Source organism: Arvicola amphibius, chromosome 9, assembly GCF_903992535.2.
Source record: "Arvicola amphibius chromosome 9, mArvAmp1.2, whole genome shotgun sequence".
Lineage (NCBI taxonomy): Eukaryota > Metazoa > Chordata > Mammalia > Rodentia > Cricetidae > Arvicola > Arvicola amphibius.
Genome location: NC_052055.2, coordinates 76,495,736 through 76,520,221, shown reverse-complemented (window position 1 = coordinate 76,520,221; position 24,486 = coordinate 76,495,736). Strand labels below are relative to the sequence as shown.

The following is a 24,486-nucleotide window of genomic DNA, read 5'->3' as shown; positions in this document are numbered from 1 at the left end:
TTGCATCTGTGTAGTTGCTGAAGTTCTTTATTGAAAAGGATGATTACCTCTGTTTAATTAAAAGGACATAGGACAAATTCAGATGTCAGGCTTTATCCTGGGAGACACTGGAGAGTAGATTGGTGGTGACATTATTACAGTCCACTATCTTGTTGCAAGTTGCTTTAGGACATACATAGTTCTTTTATTTTTTTTTCAAAGTTCTAGTGATGAACGATGACCTGTGTTGATACAACTTTCAAAATTCTGCATCCAACTCAATCCACTATGTTTAAAGCACCAAAGTTGGTTATAATCCAAAGTTGTCATCCTAAATGACACCTTTGTAAAGAGCTGTAGGAAAGAGATTTCTGTGTAAATCCAGGGAGGGAAAAGCTTTGTCATTTGGGATCCAACTTGTCACTGATCTCCTCTAGATTTCCCTGGTATGCCTCGGCTGAAAACTGCATATCCTCTTTTCACGAAGTCCTTCTTGCTGCGCCCTGGACATGCTAATGGATTTTGTTCTCACACAGGCAGGTAGCCTTGCACTTTTCTCTCAGCAGATTATGATCACAGCCTGCTGTTGCCTTCAAGGACTCACAGTTACTAAGGGAATCTTCAAACTCACAGCTATTGGCTGCAATGAAAATAGTTTGGGTTAACTTATTGCCATTATCTGAAAAGCAGAAAAGTAGCAGCAGAAAAGCCCACCCAGTAAAACATCCAGGGAGAGGTAGAAATGAGAAACACATGAGCATCGTTGCCACTGTGGTGGTCTCAGGTGACCCAGGGAGGACCCATTGGCTGAGTTCCCTGGCTCACCCATCACTTTTTCTTATTTTTAATTAAATGGTATATTTCTAAAATGAGTTTACTTACTTTTATCCCCTGGCAGTCAAAGAGAAAAAGAGATATAAGCATATCTATAACTGCTGAGTCTGATACAGAACCCACTAGATAAATGTAGCTATTTTAGTGCATCATGAACTCAATTAGTTTCTTAGCCTAACTCGGTCATTTCAAGTACCCAAGATCCCATTTGTGGCTAATCTTCTGAGACAGATGTTATAGAGACTCCTCTTATCTCCCATTATGGAAACCTAACTTTACACTTTCAGGAGTAAATGCCCTTTGTGAATGGGCTGAAACAAGGACAGTGTGCCACGTTTTCCTCAGACCCTCAAAGTTGATTATTGATGGGTGTTGATATTCAGGCATCTGTACTGGCCTGCCTTTGGGGTTCTGACAGCCGTAGCCACACAGAGCCTAAGAGCACCTCCTGAACACATTCACTACATTCCCTTTTGAAAAGGTCCTGCTCACCTCCTCTCTTTCTCTCTGTCTCTATCTGCCCCCACCCCGCTTCTCTGCCTGTCTGTGTTACCCTTCACTCTCTCCTCTCCCCCCCTCTTCCCTCCCTTCGTCTCTTCTCTTCTCTTCTGCTGCTCCGGTCCTCAGAGGTCAGTTTCCCCCCTTTCCTTCCCACTTTTTTACATTCCCTTTCCCCATGCTGGAGAGATGGTTCAGCGGTTAAGAGCACTGCCTGCTCTTCCGAAGGTCCTGAGTTCAGTTCCCAGCAACCACATGGTGGCTCATAACCACCTTTAGTGAGGTCTGGTGCCCTCTTCTGGCCTTCAGGCATACACACAGACAGAATATTGTATACATAATAAATAAATATTTAAGAAAAAATAGCTCAATAAAATCAATTTCAAAAAAGAACCTTCTATGTGAACTCTGTCGCATTGTGTCTTTCTCTTATGCTGCTTTTAAAAAGTACAATTATTGGGTATGGTCTCTTTGAAGCCATCCTACAATCTCAAGGACATAACATTCCAATAACTTTACTTCTAAGTCTGGAGCAGGAACCAAGCAGGTATAGGCCATCTGCTCCTGGCAAGCATGGAAACAGCACTCGAGCCCTGTTTATTTGGCTCACAATTCAACAATACGTATTGCAGCATTTAAACTGTTTCCCTGCTGCTTCTGGACTTGCTCCCATTTGCGATTTCTGTATCCTGGTGCCAGAAGGTTTTAGGAAACATGACTGACACCTCCTTTTATTTAAAATTTCCTGTTTTATACTCACTGAAAGTAGGGTATATTCCTAACTGTTTAGCAAGTAGAATTCTGCAGAGGTATAGTGATTCAACACATTTTCTTATTAGTCTGTAGCTTTGATGCTAATAGTTTAAAATTATAGCTATAGAATTGAGTCAGGAATAATGCTAAATAAAAGTGAACATATTTGAAAGGTAAAAAATCTCAATGAGAATTCTCAATGAGTGATTCAATTTTGTCATTCACAGTAATTTAAGCAAAAAACATCTGAAGTGTTGGGACCCAATAGTTATGCCTGTTTCTATTAATGAAAAATAAGATACATGGCATTTGTGTTATCTATTCATTTGTAGCCATGTTTTCTCTATAAGCCAATAGTATATGCAGATTGGATATTGTAATTAAATATTTGCAAAAAAAAACCTACCACCTAATTATAGGAAAAAGGATAATTTTAAAAGTAAATAGTATGTTTCTGAATATACTATAGAAATGAAAAAATCAACATAGTGAACTCAAAGACTAGTACTAGGGGATGTAAGAGGAAAAACAGGTTCTCAATTTATGCAGGTATACGAGATTTGAATTTTTAAGTTATGAGAATTTGTGTGCCTGCAAGTCTATGTGTCCAGCACTTGCATTCAGGTACCAGGAAGTGGACTTCAGATATCTTGAAACTGGAGTCATGGGCAGTTATGAACCATTAAGATCAGTTATGGCAATGGAACTCCGGTCCTTTGAGAGAACAGCAAATACTCTTAATTGCTGAGCTATTTCTCCAGCACCATGCTTTGTTTGTCTTTTTAATATCACTTTGGGCCTGTTGATATGAAGTTTAAAGAACAATATGTAACTGACTTGCAAGGTGAACAGTCTCTGCACATCACTCTCACTGAGGGTAGACGGTCCATAAATGTAGTGCAGGTAAAATTCTTCTCATTACAAATAAAATATAAGTTAGTAAAGTGTATAAAAGACTTATTTTAGTGCTTCTCCTGAGTAAATTGTTTTCTTCTTCTACGAATACATCACTTAGCTGATTTTACAGTTTCCAGATAAATAACATACTGACTGTTTGATGACCCACGAGTGGCTCCCATCACACTTACTGCATAGTCCATTCTCACAGTTATTGGGACAGCTAGCACATGGTTCCCCTTGCTTGTAAGGAGTGGCCTTTGTCAACGCATTGTTACCCCTGAAATTTAAAACATACAATTATTTTTCTCTTTGTTGCTTTTTGATAGACCAAAGTATCAGTGAACATAAGTACATGGTTATGCATGATTTTCAATTTTGTTATAAACAAAACTGAAAATACTGATTTCCACAGCATAACTCAGACAACATGAGCCCCTTTGCTCTAGGTTGCTGTCTGTTGCTGAGATAAAACAATGACTAAAAGAGACTTTGCAGGGGCGGGAAGGGTTTTTATTTAACTCATAGCTTACAGTCTGTCATTGAGGGAAATCATGGCAGGAACCTGGAGGCAGGAGCTGAAGAAGACACAGTGCAGATTTCAATGCTGCTTACAGGCTGCACCCAGGCTCAAGTTCAGCTACCTTTCCTTCAGGCCAGGTCGACCTACCTTAAAGGTGGCATGGCCAGCAATGGGCCAGACCCTCCTACATTAGCCATCAGAAAACAGCCTCACAGACAGGGACCCGGGCCAATTTAATACAGGAGAGTCTCGAATTTGAAGCTCCTTTCCAGCTGTGTCGGGGTGACAACCAAGACCAACAATGCCACATCGTCTCTCTAACCACAATAATTCATCAAGCTAAGTAAGGAAATGGAGGTAACTGACATCTAGAATTGTCCCCTTCAATTGCCAGACAGATGAAATCATTACTAAGGCCAGACACTCCCAGGTGTGGGTTTCGAAATTCCATCACTCTAGAGAAAGAATATCTCATAAATGGCAGTGGGAATTGGAAGACTGCTAAGATTGGAAAGCTGAGCTAGTCCGCGGTTACTCTAAAATTGAAAATAAAGTTTCAGCGTTTGTTTTCTGGCTGAGAGTGAGTACATACTGTTTGTGCATGGCTCGTAGCATGTACTTAAGCCGCTCTGGCTTGTATTTAAAGAGATTTCATGTATGAGAATTTCACAGTTACTATGAAGAGAATGCCAGTTTGCAAAGCTTAGATCTGAGCCAGCATTCAAGGTATACTATCTTACAGGGATGAAGTTTTGACTTAGGATGATCATTACCATGTGGGCCATGAGCTTGGAAATACGTAGGAATCTAAATCTTAATTGTGCAAGTGACACAAGAGTCTAAGGAGACACCATTGAGTCTCAGTGCATTGAGTACACACTTAGAGACCCAAACCATGAGGGGTCTAGACAGGTACTGTAGATTCAAACCCCAGCTTCCTCCCACTCTCCATTCCATATCTTGTTTCTTGTGTCTGCTCGTGGTATGCTTTTACGATCAAGGAATAAATTTAGTTACAAATCTCCCTGGTCTGTGAACTTTCTCTAGTAAACGCTAAAGATGTATTGGCAGAGAAACAAATTCTGAGTTCAAAGCTCTCCTACTCGAGTCTTCTTTCACCTGAGTAACCATCACTCAATAAATCTGACAAGAAGCATGGTCCCCACCCCTTCCAAAGAGTAAGCAGAATTAAAACGAAAAGTATGTTGTGGTTACACACGTAGAATAGCAAAGTTTATGTGAACAATGTAAGGTTTTCCTCTTTTGTAGGTAACAAGTAATTGAAATATTTGAATAGAAAAACAGGTGAAATCAAGGTCATCCCTTTTGCAAGACAACTGCTTAATTCATTTGCCCTACCAGTAAAAATGTAAAGTCCTGCAGTGTGAAATTAGCAAAATAGATAACATGAAACCTGAGAATAATTCACAACACAAGGTTCCATGAATGAAGGACCTAAGGAAGGATAGTTGAAAGAAAGGGCATCATTTCTGCAGTGAAGATGGAGATCTTACATCTTTACATTCAGACCTATGGAACTGCACACTTCTCTGACAAGTTAACATGGCCTAGATCTTCAAAATAAAACCCTGACATTTGCTCTTCACTTGGTGGGGTTACATTTCTGATTCTGGTTTGCTTTATAGAAGAACTTTCAAATATTAGTTTGCAGGTAAAATTACACACAAATCTGGAGTGTGTACTTACGCAGGACAGTATTGGCAAACGTAGAAATATTTTAGGGTATTTTGATTGGGACAGTAAGTAACTCCACATCCAACTTTGTAAGATGAATACCAAACAACCTACAAGACAAATGCTTGGATGTTTAATAGAAAAGTGGTAAAATATTCACAAATAAATATTGACCTATACAGCGTATAAATATGTGGCTATCATAGTCATTAACATTTACCGTATAAAATTTTTATTTTGAGTATCACAGTAATAAAATTTTATTTTTAATACCTTTTAAAACTAAGCCTGTTATGTGGTATGACTGTTTTATCCATTTGTAGTGAAAAGATATACTGCATGCTTTCCTATCATTAATTCTTCAGACCCTGGGCATAAATTAATATATCTTAAGGAATCAATCAAATGACAGAACTATATAATACCCACTCAGCCTGTCTCCTCAAAAGAACATAGGAATGGGTCATCAGCTGGCAAAGCTTTGGTCACTGCATTACAGTGTTTATTACTATGGTATCTTCATCCGTCTGCTCACCTGAGTATAATGGCCTACAGCTGCATTGGGTTGTGCTCCTACACCGTAAGTAAAATATTCACTTTCATCATACCAGCTTTGAATTAAGGTTGACCAAGCAGTAGGGTCACTTGACATATAGAGATTCTCACCACATCGGGTACCTGGGAAGAAAAATATTTATGAGGAAAACATTAAAACATTCAACGGCAAAATCAATTGACTATACAAATACAAAATGCTGTACTTCAGCCATAGTGCCTATGCTGGGTAATCATTAATTGCGGTGGGAGCATGGTGCCTGCTTCTTAAGATTAATTAACTAATTAATAGATTAATAATTGATATATCAATCATATGAGAAGACAATCATCTCAGACAGTCAAGCTGGCCTAAGTGTGCAATTATTTAAAGCAGTTGTGAATGCTCCATTCTGTTAAATGGAGAATGTTCAATTCTTCTCCATTTGCACTGTCAAAACTGCAGCTAAAACGCTTTACGTGGGTATGTGTTGTGTGCTCTCAGCATTGTAATGCAGGCCTAGGAAAGAGAAGGGGTCAACACTGCTTCTGAGCTTGGAGGGAACAAATGGTAATCACATGAAACATTTGCATAATATAAACAAACATGACCCACATTCTAATTATATTTAAATCATAAATAAATGACTTGGAAAGGTAGAATTAATACCATTTATGTGCAAACTATTAATGCAATATCCTAGAAATACCTGATATTGTTGAATTTATTCACTTATGAAGCAGTCATATATATATAAAAGTACATACTGGTTTTTCGGGCTTCTGGTTTACTGTGCTCGAAAGTACACTTATTAGCCCACTTCTGAGCATTTGCGGTTGCTTCTGTGCTCCATTCCTAAATATCAAAAGAAAAAGAAAACTACATTTAATGATCCAACCATAACGAAAGCATATAATTTGATTGGTTAGCAAAACTTTAGAATTTCATTGGAAGATTTTTCTAATTATCACTGTTATTAAAATGTCTCTTTTGTATGTTTTAATTTTGTTTCCACATGAAGAGAAGTCCATCAAGGTCGTGTAAAAGGGCAAAATACTCAACAATAAAGGCACATCTATGATGTTTGTGAATGATTCTAGATCCTGATATATGTGAAGCATTCTAATAATATTTTAATATTATAAGGTGTCCTGAGTTATTCCAAAGTGCTTTGATGCCTATTATTTTCATGTGGAAGAGATGGGCTTGGATGAGATAAAGGAATATTAGCATTGTGTGCTGGAAAGTACTGTATACTAAGAAGAGTGTACTATTGAGAATGGAGGGATGGCTCAATGACTGAGAGAACCTACTGCTCATTTGCAGAGGTCCTTTGTTTGGTTCCCAGCACCCCTGAACTGATTCATTGCTGTCCATAAACCAACTTCTAGTGGGGATCTAATGCCTGTGCATGGCCATGCTCACACACAGAAACAAAAAAAAAAAATCCTCTCAAGAAGTAAGACCCTGAAAGACAGAAAATGCCTTGATGTCTGCCAAGGAAAGACAACGAACAAAATGTTTCACACAGGATTCTCAAAGGCTTGGTTTCTAATTCTGCCTAACTTATTAGATAAAAAACCTGAAATGTCTTTTAGCCATGTTAAAAATGAGAACAATGGACTCTTTCCCACATAAAAATAAATGAATAAATAAATTAGTAAAATAGCAAAATCAAAACAGGAACTCTAGGCAGCAATGTCAGAGGTGGAGCAGGTGGCAATTGAGCTTCGGGAGATCAGACGCAGAGCACTGATGGGTGAATCTCAAATAGGCAAGACCCCAAGGGTTTCAGATTGAGAATGTCTCTTGCTATTGCTCTCTTGGCATATTTGCTGCTGACATTTTTCTCTGGTATCTGGCATGGTATCAACAGGTGTGGGGAGAATTCCACTGCCTTTAATGCTGTATGATTATCTCACAAAAATATCCTGTGCTGCTTGGGCATTTTTACCTGTGGATTATTATGAGGATGATTTCCTCCTAAGCTGTGCTGTTTAACTGAAACAATGATTTTATACAATAATAATGTTAGTTTAGATAGAATTTTGATGGTTAAAGGTTTTAACAAACACAGTAAGGGATTGTGATAGGAGTTAGTTTAGTGGGAAAACTAAGACAGGATATGGTGTTGCCACCACCCTTGACAAAGCAGGCGCTGCAAAGGATAGAAATTAAGAACAAGGAAGTGTCACCAGCTAGAATTTAGGAGTTTCTCTTGAGGAGTCGCATAGAGTGTAGTGTAGCTTAGGTTAATGATTAAGAAAATTGTTTCCCAGACGAGGCTAGCTTAAGTTCTCTTAGTCTCAATGTTGGGAGATGTGTTCATAGGTTTTGGTGTGCATCATAGCTGAAACAAAGCTTTACATAACGGCTAAAGTTAAGTTAAGATGTCTTTGTTAATGGCTTTGAGATAGAAAATCTTAAGGAACAGTTTAAAGTTTAGGAAGGCAGTTGATTGAGCGACTCTTTGAGGTCAAGAAACAAGAACAAATACAGCCACGTTTTTATTTAGCTCACTTGCCTTTCTCGCTAGGATGGGTCAGTGATCAAGGTGATGATCAATTCCGTATACCCATTTCTACCTCAACTTCCTGATTTTTATAAAGAAACAAACTGTTGATGTGTCGGTGTGCACCCTGAAAATTTAAGGTAATACTGATTCCTCTTCATATATAAAAGTTTATATTTGTTATTCTTTTGAGATTTTTTATATTACCTTCTGAATTAAATATTAAAATTATTGATCTTTTCTTTGTAACCTCAAAATGCAACCTTCCAGTAAGACAACTGGTTGAGAAAACTACCTTGTTTGCTTACCCTCTGTTAATCTGTAATAAGTTGCTCAGACATGAATTATGTAGGTTCTTGAGGATAATTTGTTTTTCACATTTAGTATGTAAAATGTTTAACCATGTAAGGAAAATGGGAAACATGTTTTTCCTTTTTTTTAACTTGTATTCATTGTGACAATTAACTTAAAAAATGTATCTTTCAGCCATTTGAAATTCTTCTGTTGAGAATTCTCTGTTTAGTTCTTTACACCATTTTTTAATTGGATTATTTGGAATTTTGATGTCTAATTTCTTGAGTTCTTTATCTATTTTGGAGATCAGTCCTCTGTCTGATGTGGGGTTGGTGAAGATCTTTTCCCATTCAGTGGGCTACTTTTTTATCTTATTGGTTGTATCCTTTGCTTTACAGAAGCTTCTCAGTTTCAGGAGGTCCTATTTATTTATTGTTGCTCTCGTGTGTGTGCTACTGAGTTTATATTTAGGAAGGGGTCTCCTCTGTTTATGCATTGAAGGCTACTTCCCACTTTCTCTTCTGTCAGGTAGAGTGTGGTCAGATTTATATTGAGGTCTTTAATCCATTTGAACTTGAGTTTTGTGCATGGGGACAGATATGGATCTATCTGTATTCTTCTACAGGTTGACATCCAGTTGTGCCAGCAGCATTTGTTTAAGATGTTTTCTTTCTTCAACATCCTTAGCCATCAGGGAAAAGCAAATCAAAATGATTCTGAGATACAGTCTTATACCAGTCAGAATTACTAAGATCAAAATATCAAAGATAGCTTATGCTGGAGAGGATGTGGAGTAAGGGAACACTCCTCCATTGCTGGTGGGAATGCATACCTGTACAACTACTCTATAAATCAGTATGGCAGTTTCTCAGATGTTGTAGAAGGAGTCGGCCGCTTCCCGCTGCCCAGCTAGCTTAACCCCCAAAATAACCACAAAGAAATTGTATTAATTTAATTACTGCCTGGCTCATTATATCTAGCCTCTTCTTGACCAACTCTCACATACTGATCTAACCCATTTCCGTTAATCTGTGTATCACCATGAGCCGTGGCTTACCGGGAAAGATTCCGTGTCCCTGACCTGGTGACTTCATGGCAGCTCTCCCTGTCTGCCTTCCTCCTCCCAGCATTCAGTTCTGTCTTCCCGCCTATCTAAGTACTGCCCTATCAAAAGGCCAAGGCAGTTTCTTTATTTAACCAATGAAAGGAACACAAATACAGAAGGACCCCCTACACCACTCAGAACCTTACCTCAGGACCCAGCAATACCACTCTTGGGCATATACCCAAAGGATGCTCAATCATACTACAAGGACATTTGTTCAACTATGTTTATAGCAGCACTATTTGTAATTTCCATAACGTGGAAGCAACCTAGGTGCCCCTCAGTGGAAGAATGGATAAAGAAGGTGTGGCACATATACACTTTAGAGTACTACTCAGTGGTAAAAAACAATGACATCTTGAATTTTGCATGCAAATGGATGGAAATAGAAAACACCATCCTGAGTGAGGTAACCTGATGGAGGATTTTCATTGGCTAATAAACAAACTGCCTTGGCCTTTTGATAGGGCAAGATTTAGATAGGTGGAGTAGACAGAACAGGAAAAAGGAAGTGAGGTAGATGGCTCAGACAATTGCCTCGCCTCTCTGGGCCAGACTGTCGTGCCTCTCCTCAGTGAGCCAGTCACCATGAAGCCAGCCACCAGGACAGACGTGCTGAATATTTCCTGGTAAGACACCACTTTGTGGTGTTACACAGATTATTCAATATGGGTTAGTCAAGATGTGAGTAAGAGGCTGAAAATAATGGGCCAGTCAGTGTTTAAAAGAATAAAGTTTCCATGTAATTATTTCGGGTGTAAAGCTAGCCATACAGGAGTCGGGCAACCAGGAGCTGGGCGGTGGGAAGCGGCCCAACAACTCCACACTACAGTAACCCAGACCCAAAAAGAGGAATATGGTATGTACTCACTCGTAAGTGGATTCTAGCCATAAACAAAGGACATGGAGCCTATAATTCTTGATCCTAGAGAAGCTAAATAAGAAGGTGAACCCAAAGAAAAACATATTGTTATCTTCCTGGATATTGGAAATTGACAAAACTGCCAGGTAGGGGTTGGGAGCACAGGGCTGGGGGTGAGGTGGGGATAAGGGGAGAGAAGAGAGAGAAGGGAGAAAGAGAGGATGGGGAGAGCTTGAGGGAATGGGATGGTTGGGATGGAGGAGGAGTGGATGTGGGAGCAGGGAAGTATATATCTTATATATGAGAGCCATTTTAGGGTTGGCAAGAGAATTGACTATAGAGGGGTTCCCAGGTGTCCAAGAAGATGTCCCCAGCTTGTTCCTTGGACAGCTGAGGAAAGGGTGCCTGAACTGGCCTTGTCCTATAGCCACACTGATGATTATCTTGCATATCACCATAGAACCTTCATCTGGTGATGGATGGAGACAGAGACAGAGACCAACATTGGAGCACTGGACTGAGCTCCCAAGGTCCTAATGAGGAGCAGAAGGAGGGAGAACATGAGCAAGGAAGTCAGGACTGTGAGGGGTGTGTTCACCCACTGAGATGGTGGGACAGATCTAATGGGAGATCACCAAGGCCAGTTGGAATGGGACTGATGGAGAATGTGATCAAACTGGATTTTTTGAATGTGGCTGATGGTGAGGCTAACTGAGAAGCCAAGGACAATGGTGCTGGGCTTTGATTCTACGGCATGGATGGGCTCTGTGTGAGCCTTGTCAGTTTGGATGCTCACCTTCCTGGACCTGGGGGGAATTGGGAGGACCTTGGACTTCCCATAGTGTAGGGAACCCTGACTGCTCTTTTGCCTGGAGAGAGAAAGAGTAGGGGTGTGGGTGGAGGGGAGGGGAGGGAAGTGGGAGAAGGGAAGGAGATGGAAATTTTTAATAATAAAAATAAATAAATAAATAAATAAATGTAAATATCAATAAAAAATGACATCTTGAAATTTGCATGCAAATGTATGGGCCTAGAAAAAAATCTGAGTAAGGTAACCCAGATTCAGAAAGATGAACATGGTATGTACTCACTCCTAAGTAGATACTAGCTGTAAAGCAATGGATAACCAGCCTATATATAGTCCATGACTCTGGAATAGCTAAGTAACAAGGAAAACCCTAAGAGAAACATACATAGATCCACTTGGAAAGTTGAAATAGACAAGATCACCTGACAAAATTTGGAGCCTGGGGATGGGGGAAGAAAGGAGAGCTGAAGGGGAAGAGGAGGGGGGTGAGGAACTTGAAGGAAAAGGATAGTCAAGAAGGAAGAAAGACAGAGATGAGAGCAAGGAAAAAGATTTTTTGATGAGGGGAGCTATTATGGGGTTAGTAAGAAACCTGACACTAGAGAAATTCCCAGGAATTCACAAGTATAACCCCAGCTAATACCATAAGAAATAGAGGAAAGGGTGCCTGAATTGACTTTGCCCTATAGTCAGATTTGTGAATATCTTAAATGTCACCATAGAACCTTCATGCAGCAACTGATGGAAACAGGCAGAGACCCTCAGTGGAGCACTTGACTGAGTTTCCAAAGTTCAGTTGAAGAATGAGAAGAGTGAGAATATGAGCAGAGAGGTCAAGACCATGAAGGGGACACCCACTGAAACAGTTTACCTGAGCTAACAGGAGCTCACCAACTCCAGCCAGACAGGGAAGAAACAAGCATAGGACCAAACTGGATCATCTGAATGAGGCAGACTGCAGAACCACTGTTAGTGGCACCAGGATTTATCCCTACTGCTGTACTACTTTTTGGGAACCCATTCTCTTTGCATGGATAACTTGTTGAGCGTAGATATAGCAGGGTCGGTCTTGGACTTTCCCCAAAGCAATGTGCCTTACCCTCTCTGAGGAATGGATAGGGGGTGGGGTGGAGGGAAGATGGAGGGAATGGGAAGTGGGGAGGTAATGAGAACTGGGATTTGTATGTAAAATGAAAAAAAAGATAGCTTTTTAAAAATAAATAAATAAATAGATAGAATGTAACTACACTGTAATTTTTATATTGTTTAAAGGAATCTGTTGGGTTTTTTAAGCTGTAAAAGAAAAAATAAATACACAGAAGGGATATTTCTGGATAGAGGTAATAAAAGAAATAAAATGAGATAATAAAGATGAGAGGGAGATAATAGAGAAATCTTAAAGTTGTGTGTGTGTGTGTGTATGTGTGTGTGTGTGTGTATTATTCCCTTTTTCACTGGCCACAGATAGTTAAGTTTTACCCCATCAGACAGAAAAGTCAAATTGAGTATGCTGACTTTGTTGTTCCTGCCCCCTAGTTCCTGAGTTGCTGAAGCCTGGTCCTTACAGAAGTAAGGAATATTTTAAACCATAATTTAAGCCATCTCCAGTTGCTCCTCCCCCCACCACGGGCTCACCTCATTTCCACCACAGTCTCTTACCATTTGTAACATGTTGCTGGCTGTGGGGTTAACTGCTCGCCTCAGTTCATTGTGTTTATTCACAATCTCTCTTTGAACTTGCACCTGGTTGGTTAACAGTGCAGCAAAAGCAGGATCCTGAAGGAAAATAACTTTTAACATTTTTGTAGATGACAGTGAAGAAATTACTTCGACAACAACAACAAAATAATCACCTAAAACTATTATCACATAACATCACCTAAATAGAAAAGTATTAGTTGTTTATCAATGGCAACACATCTGAGTCAACAATTTTAACAGGAATAAGTAGACAGAAGACTTGGAAATGATGAGTAATTCATTCCTAGACAAAAACTCCTCTGAGGTCACAAATGATAGTGTCTGGTTTTATTTCAGCTTTCGTTGGTGTGGGTGTGTATGTGTGTGTTAATGCAGTCCTATAGGAGGTGGTTCAGGGAGGTACTCTGAACATGACCAGAGAATAAAGGTGATGAATATTGGCCAGATACAAGCCATGAGACTTACAACAGTGCCTGCATGTTAGACTGGTGCAATAGGACATCAATATTATGAAAAGAACAAGCCACTTTTTGATTGACTTTAGGGCCTACTCCGTGAGGTGCAACCCAGTTCTAACAATGCTAAAGTGGCAAAGAACCTGAGACTACATAGGCCATGTGAGCTAAGGGAAAATCTACTGTTATTCTGGTACATGAACATAACAATAAAATAATGACATATCGCTATACCATAGATCAGTGCATCATTCAGGCCTCACCAGAGAAGCCTCTTCTTTCAGTAGATGAGAACTTTCAGTAAACCTACAATAGGACAATGTGCAGAGAGTGACAGACTTTGGAACATGCAGTCCTAAGTGAGATGACCAAAACAAAATCTCCCCCCCCACACACACACCATCAAGGTTCAGGGATCTATGCAGAAGAGGGAACTTAATGATGCTAAAGGCAAAAGTGATGGGTGACTCCAAGGAAAAAGTGTCTTCCAAACACAAGACCAATGCACATGAACTCACAGAGACTGTGGCAAGACACAAAAGATCTGCAGAGGTTCACCAAACAAAAATCCCAGGCTTGAGAACTGAAACTTGACATGGACTCCCACCCCTAACTGAGTAGCTATCTGCTGGCAAAGAAAAAAAAATCAATCTTCTCCAGTGGAGTATCAGTGTCTTAGCTAAGGTTTTTTGCTAGTGCTATGAAGAGACAACCATGACCTTGGCGACTCTTATGAAGGAAACATTTAATTGTGGTGCCTGGCTTATAGTTTCAAGGTTAAGTCCATGATCATCATGGTGGGGAATATGATGATGTGCAGACAGGCATTCTGTTGGCTACACCTTAGCTTGTAGACCATAGGAAGTTGACTGACTATCTGGACAGTATCCTGAACATAGGAAACCTCAAAGCCCAACACCTCAGTGACACACTTCCTCCAACAATGGTCACAACTACTTTCAACAAAGTTACGCCTCTTAGCAGTGCCATATCCTACAAGATTATGAGGTCCAATGGTATTCACACTTCCACAGTGAGTACAACAGCTGTGCTCCAGGAGGCCCTATGCCCAAGACCAGTTTGCCAATCACAAACAGATGTCATTTATGATTTTACTCGTTCTGGCATTTTTGACTTGTTTTTTGGTTGTTTTGCTTTTGTATTTTGGATTTTGGTTGTGTTTTTGTTTTGGTTTTGTTTTGTTTGTGAGAGAAAGAACATGAAGTTGGGTTGAATATGGAGATGGAGAGTATCTGAGAGTAGGGGATAGATAGGGAAACATATACTATCAAATTTACATTAAAATGAGGATAATATTTTGTCATTCAAATGCTCATATCAGAAGGCCTAAGACTTATCCTTTTGCTTTGGTCAAACCACAATGAGGTATGGTAAAGGAACCCCATGATCCATAGACTACAGAGAACATTGCTCTCTGTGGCATCTGCATTTGATAATAGGATGTGCAGATTATGTCTTAATTCCTATCTCCCATCCAGCCCATGGGCAAAACCATTAGGCAGCACGTTTTCCAAGGCTGTTCAATACATACTTCTTAAATATTTTCAAATGTTTCCCACACAATTAGAGGGCAGCAAGTTCATATATTGAATGGAAAGTTTCTTACTTTGATCAGTTTATTAGTAAAATGTGATTGGTCCAGTGTTCATATTTTCAGCTTCTCTTCATGATTATATGCATATGGCAGCTAAATCTCAGAGCAGAATGGGGCTTTTGGTTCTTGGACAGGTTCTAAGCTTAAATTTATACAAGGGTGCAGTGCTCCAAGGTGTGAACAAAATTCTGAAGTATATCTAATAGACACGCTAATAGGTTTTCTGATACGTTGGAATAAGTTACTTGACTGTTCTTCACAATACTGAGCTCCCTCAAGACTCTCACGTTTCTAGCTTCATGCTTCTGATTACACAGCATTGGCCATTTTCTACCCTCTGTCCTTTTCGACCTCTGCTTTGTGTTCCTAAGGACAGAGATGATTAGATAATGCCTTGAACTAACAGATGCAACACAAACGTAGATTCATACTGAATAGGGGTGTGCAAAAGTCAAGCTATCAGCAATGACCAATCCCAGATTATCAAACAACCCCATGCTTCCATTATCCTCAAAATGTGACTTAAAATAACTTCAAAACATAAAAATAATGGTTTCTAGATAGGAGGACCAATAGAACCAGATCGAAGGCCCAGATACTAATTTACACACCTACAAACATCTGATTTTTGACAAAGAAGCAAAAAAAAATATATAAAATGGAAAAAAGAAAGCATATTTAACAAATGGTGCTGGCATATCAACCGGTGGAAGATTAAGAATGTGAAGGCAAGCCATAATAATCTAAGTCTGGGGTAGAAAGAAAGTTCTTTACTTCCTCCAACCATTATCACCTGGGACTCTGGCCACTGATAAATTTTAAATGAATTCTGGAAGTCTCAATAGTTTACCCTGAGACAATGCCTGGCAGGCTGAGATTGCCCAAGAGCAGAGGCCTTCAAAGGAAATTCCTGCATTCCAAGCACTGTAGATTGAAACACTTGCCAGCACTTCACCAGGACACCCCTAAACAAATGTCAGCCTATTAGGGGTCCTGAACCTCAGAGACCCCTCACCCCCACCTTTACTACTATAAAAACCCAATTCTAATTAGCTTGAGGCTCTCCGGATATTCCAATATGTTGGACTGGTGGAGAGACTGAGTTTGCAAACGATTAAAATAAAAGTTCTTAGCTTTTACATATGGGACTCAGTCTCCTTTGTTGGCTTTTGTGGGGACCCATGGATTTGGGCATAACAGAGAATAATTCCATTTCTATCACCATGCACAAAATTCAAGTCCAAATAGATTCAAGGACCCCAACAAAAAAGCCAAGCAACACTGAAACCTCATAAAAGAGAAAGGAGTAAAGAGTACACTTGAATGAATTGGCACAGGAGACCCATTTCTTAATATGACCCCAGCAGCAACAGATTCTGAGAGAAGCAATTAATAAATGGGACCTCCTGAAACTGAAAAGCTTCTGTAAAGCAAACGGCACAATCAACAAGAACAAAATGGCAACCTACAGAATGGAAAACATGTTCACCAACCCCACATCAAACAGAGGACTGATCTCCAAAATATATTAATAACTCAAGAATTGGTCACCAAGAACAAATATCCAATAAAAAAGTGGAGTAAAGACATAAACAGAGAACTCTCAACAGAGGAATCTAAAATGGCTAAAAGACACTTAAGGGAATGCTCAACATCTTTAGCCTTCAGAGAATTGCAAATCAAAACAACTCTGAGATTTCATCTTATACCTGTAAAAATGGGCAAGCTCAAAAATACTGATGACAGCTTATGCTGGAGAGGATGAGGAGCAAAGAGAACACTTTTGCATTGCTAGTGGGAGTGCAAATTGGTACAGCCCCTTTGGATATCAGTATGGCAATTTCTCAGAAAATTAGAAAACAGCCTTTCTCATGACCCAGAAATACCACTTTTAGGTATATAACCAAAGGATGCTCAATCATACCACAAGGACATGTGCTCAACTATGTTCATAAGGCATTTATCATAGCCAGAACCTGGAAACAACCTAAATGCCCCTCGACTGAAGAATGGATATGGAAGGAAAATGTGGTACAATTACACAATGGAGCACTACACAGAAAAAAAAGACATCTTGAATGGATGGATTTAGAAAACATTATATTGAGTGAGATAACCCAGACTCAGAAAGACAAGTATCATATATACTCACTTATAAGTGGCTTTTAGTCATAAAGCAAAGAAAACCAGCCTACAATTTACAATCCTAGAGACCTAGACAACAATGAGGATTCTAAGAGAGACATACATGGATTTAATCTACATGGGAAGTGGAAAAAGACATAATCTCTTGAGTAAATTGGGAGCATGGGAACCATGGGAGAGGGTTGAAGGGGATGGAGAAAAAAAATTGGAGGGGAGGAAAGAAAATGTATAGCACAATAAATTCAAATTAAATATGTTAAAATACACTAAAAATTGGTTTCTTAGGGTAAGAAATCTTTCTGATTGTTTATACCATTATGTTTGTCCATGAAAATTCTATGTATAAAACTATGATTATTTTTATATGAGTATCAATAGAGTTTTATTGGGGAGGTCAGAAAGTAAGATATGTATCAAGTCTAAAATTAACAAAAATCAGAATCTATCCTTAGAGAGTTCATAAGGCATAAAAATATGACTTCTTCAAATCTGATAGGTGAAGTCTATATGACGAGAGATCAATTTATTGAGGATAAACAATTCACAAAAGATGATTTTGGGATTTGAAAAGATGTACAGTTTTCATCGGACTGGTGGGAAACATAGAAAGTCATGCTGAGAAAGATTATAGGTAAGCAATTAGTGGTGCTAAAACCCAATAAACATCTCAGTGGATAATGAATTTTTAGGAATGAAAGCTAAGAGTTGAACCAGGAAATAATAAAATGGTGAGGGTCCAAGGGAAAATTATTTAGGGAGAAAAAGATGGAAAACCGTTATTGAAAAAAAAAGCCCTGGGGAATAAGAAGCAAAACTTCCTCCAATTTGACTATTATAATGATATTTTGAAATTGGCGGACAAACGGATGGATCTAGAAACATCATATTGAGTGAGTGTAACCCAGAAAGACAAATAACATGTACTCACTCATAAGTGGCTCTTAGACATAAAGGCAAAGAAAACCAACCTACAATTTACAATCGTGGAGAACCTAGACAACAATGACGACCCTAAGAGAGACATACATGGATCTAATCTATATGGAAAGTAGAAAAAGACAAGATCTCCTGAGTAAATTTGGAGCATGGGGACCGCGGGAGAAAGATGAAGGGGAGGGGAGAGAAAAGAAGGCAAGTGGAGAAAAATATACAGCTCAATAAATAGAGGTTTTTTTTTTTAAGTGAAAAAAAGGAAAAATATTGTAGGGAGCTAGCGCATTATCTGTCATATAAAAATGTCCAATAAATAAACTATTTGGGAAAAAAGAATTTGACTCTCAGACTGGTTACAGTTATGAATGCCAAATAAGAGCTGACCAACCATCAAGGTCTTATTTTCTAGCTAGTGTTGAGTTCTAAAAGTCATAGAAGAGAACGAAAGGAGACAACGATGACAGTCTCTCACACTCCCAGGCTGCCAGGTCAGAAGGAGAGCTCCATCTGTGAGCCTTACACACACTGACAAGGATGGATGGCCTTGTTCTGGGGTCATGAAAGCATAAAATCATGTGTGAAACAGGGGGTCTGAATTCAAGATTCCACACGGTAACAGTCTCCTATAGGCTAATACCAAGATCACTGATAAACACAAAAAGATTTTAGAAACAAATCCAGTTATTTGTAAACAATAAAAAAGAGATAGATATACTGATACAGGAAAAGAGAATACTAATGCAAATTTAAGATTACATATTCTTAAATTTCTGAGCAATCACATAGAAATGGGAAGAAACAAAGAACATAGAAAATACTTGGAGCAGAAGACCCATAACTAATTTAGCTCTTTAAACCCACACAACATGCTGTCTCTTTAAAATATGATTTATGAGTGACATGTGATTTTAATTGGAGATGACCTATTAAAGTGTGAAAGTGAATTTCAGCAATATATTTATTTGTGATAAATTGAGTAATTGTGTCTCAAGATAACACATAACACATTCAAGAAATCTATAAATATGGTCTTATCTGGGAAGAAAATGTCTTTACAGAAGTAATCAATTCAGGATCTTAACACAATATTATCCTAAAGTACCCAAGTGGAACCTGAATCTCGGGCCCAGTGATTTCCTGAGAAACACAGAGGAGATTATATCAACATGAAGGAAGAGGTTGGAGTGACACAGCCATCTGTCAAAGAGCAACAACAATTGGCAGAAGTCACTATAAGAGAAAGGAAAGAATCAGTTCCACCAGAGAGACCTCAATTTCAGACTTCTAGCCCCGACAGTTGTAGAGAATGCGCTTCTACTGTGTTCAGCCAGCAAGTCTGGTAATTGTTAACAACAGTGCTGTGAACTTTATCTATTATTAAACCAATTATATGAAATAGTGTCATCTGTTTGTTGACCATAGAATACTAGTGAAGTCTGTTGTTGTTGGACTTGTGCTATGTTGTTCACACCTGGGAACCTTCTCCTTGGAATATACTTTGGCTTTTCAAGTATCCAAAGGGCACATGTGACTGCAGGCCACCACAGCCATGAGTGATGGAACAGAAGACTTAGTCCCCTATTTCTGCCTTCCAGTGAAGTGCTTTATGACACCCTTGGGCCCTTTGCCACCTCTCAGACACTGCATTCTTCTGCTCTCAAAGTGGCCTGCCCTTTTCCAAAGTTGCCGAGTGCTCTGAGAGGATGTTCCCGCCCCTTAAATGTACCTTTCCTCCTGTGGGCAATGATTGCAGCAGCAAAGCAAAGAGAAGCAGCATCATCCGGAACCAAGCCATGGCTGTACACTGGAAAAGCAAACAAATATCTTCACTGAAGTCAGTAGTGCGGGGACACAGGAGGGGAAATCGAGCCACCTGGGTTATATGCCAAGTGCCTGTAAACCCCCAAGTTCACTCACGATTAACAGGGAGTCACTTTATGGCATAAATAGAATGAGACTGAAGCGCTCTCATCTCTAAAAGGGACATGGACTGAAGACCTTGACGGCTGCCCTCGACTTGGACGTGCAGAGACTCGGGAATTCCTAGCATCTTCCTGCAAATGTCGGTCACCTTTTCTTCATCCAAAAGGGAATGTGAAAAACTCGATGATTCCTTCATAGTTAGTTAGGTTGCTGACACTCACCTTCCGTCTCATTATTAGAGAGACGGTTCAGGGTTTTTTTCACTGGGTCTCATCTCTCAACTTTCTATTTTCAGCGAGGAGAGAGCTACTTATCTATCTACACCAGAATTTCTTCAAGATTTCAGGGTTGGGATTATGCTTGACATAAAATGACCAAACACCTTGGAAGTGGTTATTTCTCAATGAGAGAATGAGAAATCAGATTTTTCCCTCATACTTGTATTATTATCTGAAGTTTTGGTGTAGAAAAACAAATATATAGTTAATGAATTAAAAGCCTTCTTTACTCAGTTCTGGTCAACAGTTTGTACAAAAGATGTACAGTTTTGTACCACAGTTTGGTACAAAAGATGTTTACTATTATCATTGTGTTTTAAAAGCCTTCTTGTTCATGCTCGTATTGCTCCTTCTAAATAGGATGGCATACCATGGGTCCTTAGGATAATACTAAAAGCAACTCAGTTGGAAAAATACTTATCTTCCCATCCTCACCCACCAGTAATGACTTAAAATACATTGAACAGAAAAACGAAAACAATTTTCATTTTGGGAAGAGCACGTCATGAATGCAACTTCCTGGGGCCCCTTTATCTTTACTTTAGTATAATATCATATAATATCATATAATAACATATAAAGTGACATGGAAACATATACACACCTACCACATATTTTCACTTTCCTGAAAAACATAGTTCTAGTGGGGATGACATCCTAAAACCATTAGAATTAGCGGTTCTCTATTTACGTAATGAATACCAAAATTAGTGTTTCTATATTGACCACCCAGACTACTTTATTCTTAAGATGAGAAGTAGGGCATATTTTATAGCTGAACATATTCCTGCATCAACTTTCTATGACTTTTTTTTTATTTCCTGTCTGCAGCTAAGTGTTCACTACAATAGTCTTTGGAAACCATAATACTTGAGAAATCCACCAGAGTTTCAGTTTCCTCTTACACAAAATGTGAATTTCTATAGTTTTACTTAAAAAAAGACATAATTACATGAAAATCCTATTATAGTTCTCATATAGTAAAATATGTGTAACCATAAATGAATAAGTGTAGAAGGCTGCTGCTTGTTCCTGGCTGCTCAGCCTCAAAATAACCACACAAAACTGTGTTAATTAAATCACTGCTTGGCCTATTAGCTCTATCTTCTTATTGGCAGCTCTTACATCTTAATTTAAACCCATTTTTATTAATCTGTATGCAGGAAAATTCTGTATTCTGTCAATTATGTTTTAAAATAAAACACTGATTGGCCCATAGCCAGGCAGGAATTATAGGCAGGAGGCAGGGCAAGGAGAACAGGAGTATTCTGGGAAGAAGGAAAGCTCTTCCTGTAGTCCTGCCCAGACCACGGAAGAAGTAGGAATGTTTACCTACCCTGCTGAAAAAGGTGGTACTGAGCCATGTGGCTAACATAGATAATGATGATAGGTATATATGTTATAAGAGCTAATATGAAGCCTGAGCTAATGGGCCAATCAGTTTATATCTAATTTAGGACTTCTGTGTGATTCTTTGAGGCTAGCAGCTGTGCGAACTGGGCAGGACAGAGACCCCAACAAGCAGGACCTCATGATTACTTATCTCTACGTGGCTGTGCATACTGGGCAAGGTTCCATCTGGTGTCTGTCTCTGACGTGGCTACATGGCTCCCCGACTTGGCATTCTTTCTCCAAGCATTCAGTTTAGTTTTCCCACATCTCTATTCTGCTAAGCCACTGGCCAAAACATTTATATATTAACCAAGAAAAGTAAACACATAGACAGAAGGGCTTCCCACACCAGAAAAATATCAGTATTTTTTATTATCTTTTGAAGCACCTAAAATTTGGTTTAACCCCATCAGTTATTTCCATAAAAATTTGTTATCTGATTGAATATTAATTTCAAGTAATGCTTAAAAAACAGTTTTTTTTCTTCTGGTATCATAGTAGGGGGAAAACAACATAATCTATACTGTTGGCCATGCCAGAGGAGCAGCAAAGTTACAATTGGAAGTTCCAAGTGTCGGTCAACCAGAAGGGAATCTTCTGATGGGGCCAATCTCATTTAGGACAAGGTCATGGGACTATAGGACCATGGAATGCCTTTTGTTTTCTGTTGTGCCTTTACATGTTTGCTGTAGCTCTCTTTCTCTCCTGTTTAGCAGGTGGGTGTGAGTAGATGTGGTTAGATCTCTATTGCCTGTAATAATGTTTATCTCTTAGAAAATTCCCATTCTACTGGGCATTTTTTACCTGTGTTTATTATCAAAAAGTTGACCCCTCCCTAAGCTGTACTGTCTAATTTGTGGGAGCCTGGTTATCATTCATTCCTGCTCTCTCCCCAAAAGTCTGTCTGTTCTCTTCCCCAGAGAACCTTTCCTTCCCTCAGCCAAAGAGTTTAGAGAAACATATATATTACTTTCAGACAATCAGTGCATACATACATATATCTTACCAGTATCAAAACAAACCTCTAGACCTTCGGGGGTCCTGGCGGGGATCACCGGGGTTCCCGGCCAACACACCATAGAACCTTTGTCTGGCCATGGATGGAGATAGAGACAGGCTTACATTGGAGCACTGGACTGAGCTCCCAATGTCCAGTTGAAGAGCAGAAGGAGGGAGAAGATGAGCAAGGAAGTCAGGACACAAGAGGTGATTCACCCACTGAGACAGTGTGCACGATCTAATGGAAGCTCACCAAAGCCAGCTGGACTGGGACTGAATGAGTATAGGATCAAACCAGACTCTCTGTATGTGGCTGACAATGAGGGCTGACTGAGAAGCCAATGATAATGGCACTGGGATTTGTTTCTACTGCATGTACTGGCTTTTTGGAATCCTAGTCTATTTGGATGTATACCTTCCTAGGCCTGGGCGAAGCAGGGAGGGCCTTAGATTTCCCATAGGGCAGGATACTCAGCCCTCTCTTAGGACTGGAGGGGGAGGAGGGAAGGTGAGTAGGGGAGTGGGAAGGAAATGGGAGGAGGGGAGGAGGTGGAAATTTTGAATGGTATTATTTATAAAGCAATAAAAAAAATTAAAAACATCACTTTTCAAGATAAGTAAGAAGGTATTTGGTGATGTGGGATGTACTTTTGTATATGTGTTGCTTTTATTAGTTAATTAATTAAGCTGCTTTGGCCTATGGTAGGGTCTAAGGATATGTTACTTTGGAAAAAAGGTTCTGCCTTTGTTTCCACAGATAAGAACCCATGGATTCCTTCCAGGCTAATATGGCTTGATGCAACAAGACCCCTTGAAAAGTCTCCATGAATCTTAAAAGAACTTCACCCAACAAATAGCAGGAAGCACTTTGGACAAAACTATGCTGAAATTCCCAAAATGATTGTTTCAAAATGTTTGTTTTCATTTAAAGGGGGGTATGATATAGAAATGAATACTTTGCATTGGTATGAATATTGGTCTACTGATACAAATTTAATGTTGATTTTTTATTTTTGTTACACTGTGTGTGTGTGTGTGTGTGTATTCACACATTAGCTGTCAAAGGAGAAGGACTTTTTGGAACCTTACCAGTAGGCCACAGCCTCATGGTGGTACAAAGATTAATAGAAATGGGTTAATTTAAGGTAAGGTGTAAGCATTAGTAAGAAGCCTGAGCTAATAGGTTAACACACACACACACACACACACACACACACACACACATTTCTACTCTTATTTAAGGTATTATGTTTGTGCAGCCCATTGAAAATGTAATATATGATTTAAAAATACAGATTAATAGTCATTTATAATAGTCAATCCTGTAGTCATATTAGTTAGGTTTTCTAGAGATACAGAAATATATTTCAGAAAGGTATTCTTCAAAACTTTAAAAGACCTACAGAATAAGGCATTTAAAATGTTTTAAGAACTTAGACTTTTCTTGACAGTGAGACATGTCTGCTTCTGGCAGCACTAATTACTTCAGAGAGTTTGATAGGCATTGAAGAAACTTGTGGAATTTGCCTTCAATGTGACACAGCTAACCATTTGGACAAAAAACTCCTCTTTCCTGGACTGCTTTATGGTACACTTATGAACTGGACATGGAGGACCCAAAGAAAATAACTGCTGAACTTTCCAAAAGATGGGATGGTCTTTCAAGGTTCCTTCTTTACAGAAGAAACTCCCAGACATTCTGCAGTACACACAAGAAAGCAAATGATAGCCTCAGCAATTACAAGGCTGA

At 39.2% G+C, this 24,486-nt stretch overlaps 1 protein-coding gene across 1 annotated transcript; it reads right to left on the bottom strand.

Annotated features, from left to right (window-relative positions):
- Positions 1-491: 491 nt before the first annotated feature.
- On the bottom strand, positions 492-19,939 carry LOC119823451 (cysteine-rich secretory protein 2-like). Its single transcript, XM_038343470.1, has 7 exons — positions 19,871-19,939; positions 12,955-13,071; positions 6,482-6,569; positions 5,715-5,857; positions 5,192-5,289; positions 3,153-3,241; positions 492-619 (listed from the first exon to the last, which is right to left on the bottom strand). Exons 1-7 carry the CDS (start codon positions 19,937-19,939, stop codon positions 492-494), a joined length of 732 nt encoding a protein of 243 aa, XP_038199398.1.
- Positions 19,940-24,486: the final 4,547 nt, after the last annotated feature.

Excerpts from the sequence above, each read along its gene's own strand:
- LOC119823451 (XM_038343470.1), bottom strand. The coding sequence starts at position 19,939 with ATGGCTTGGTTCCGGATGATGCTGCTTCTCTTTGCTTTGCTGCTGCAA. Across the intron at positions 6,570-12,954 it reads CCAGCAACATGTTACAAATG|GAATGGAGCACAGAAGCAAC; the intron begins GTAAGAGACTGT and ends TTTGATATTTAG. Across the intron at positions 5,290-5,714 it reads CTGTAGGCCATTATACTCAG|GTTGTTTGGTATTCATCTTA; the intron begins GTGAGCAGACGG and ends TTTGTCTTGTAG.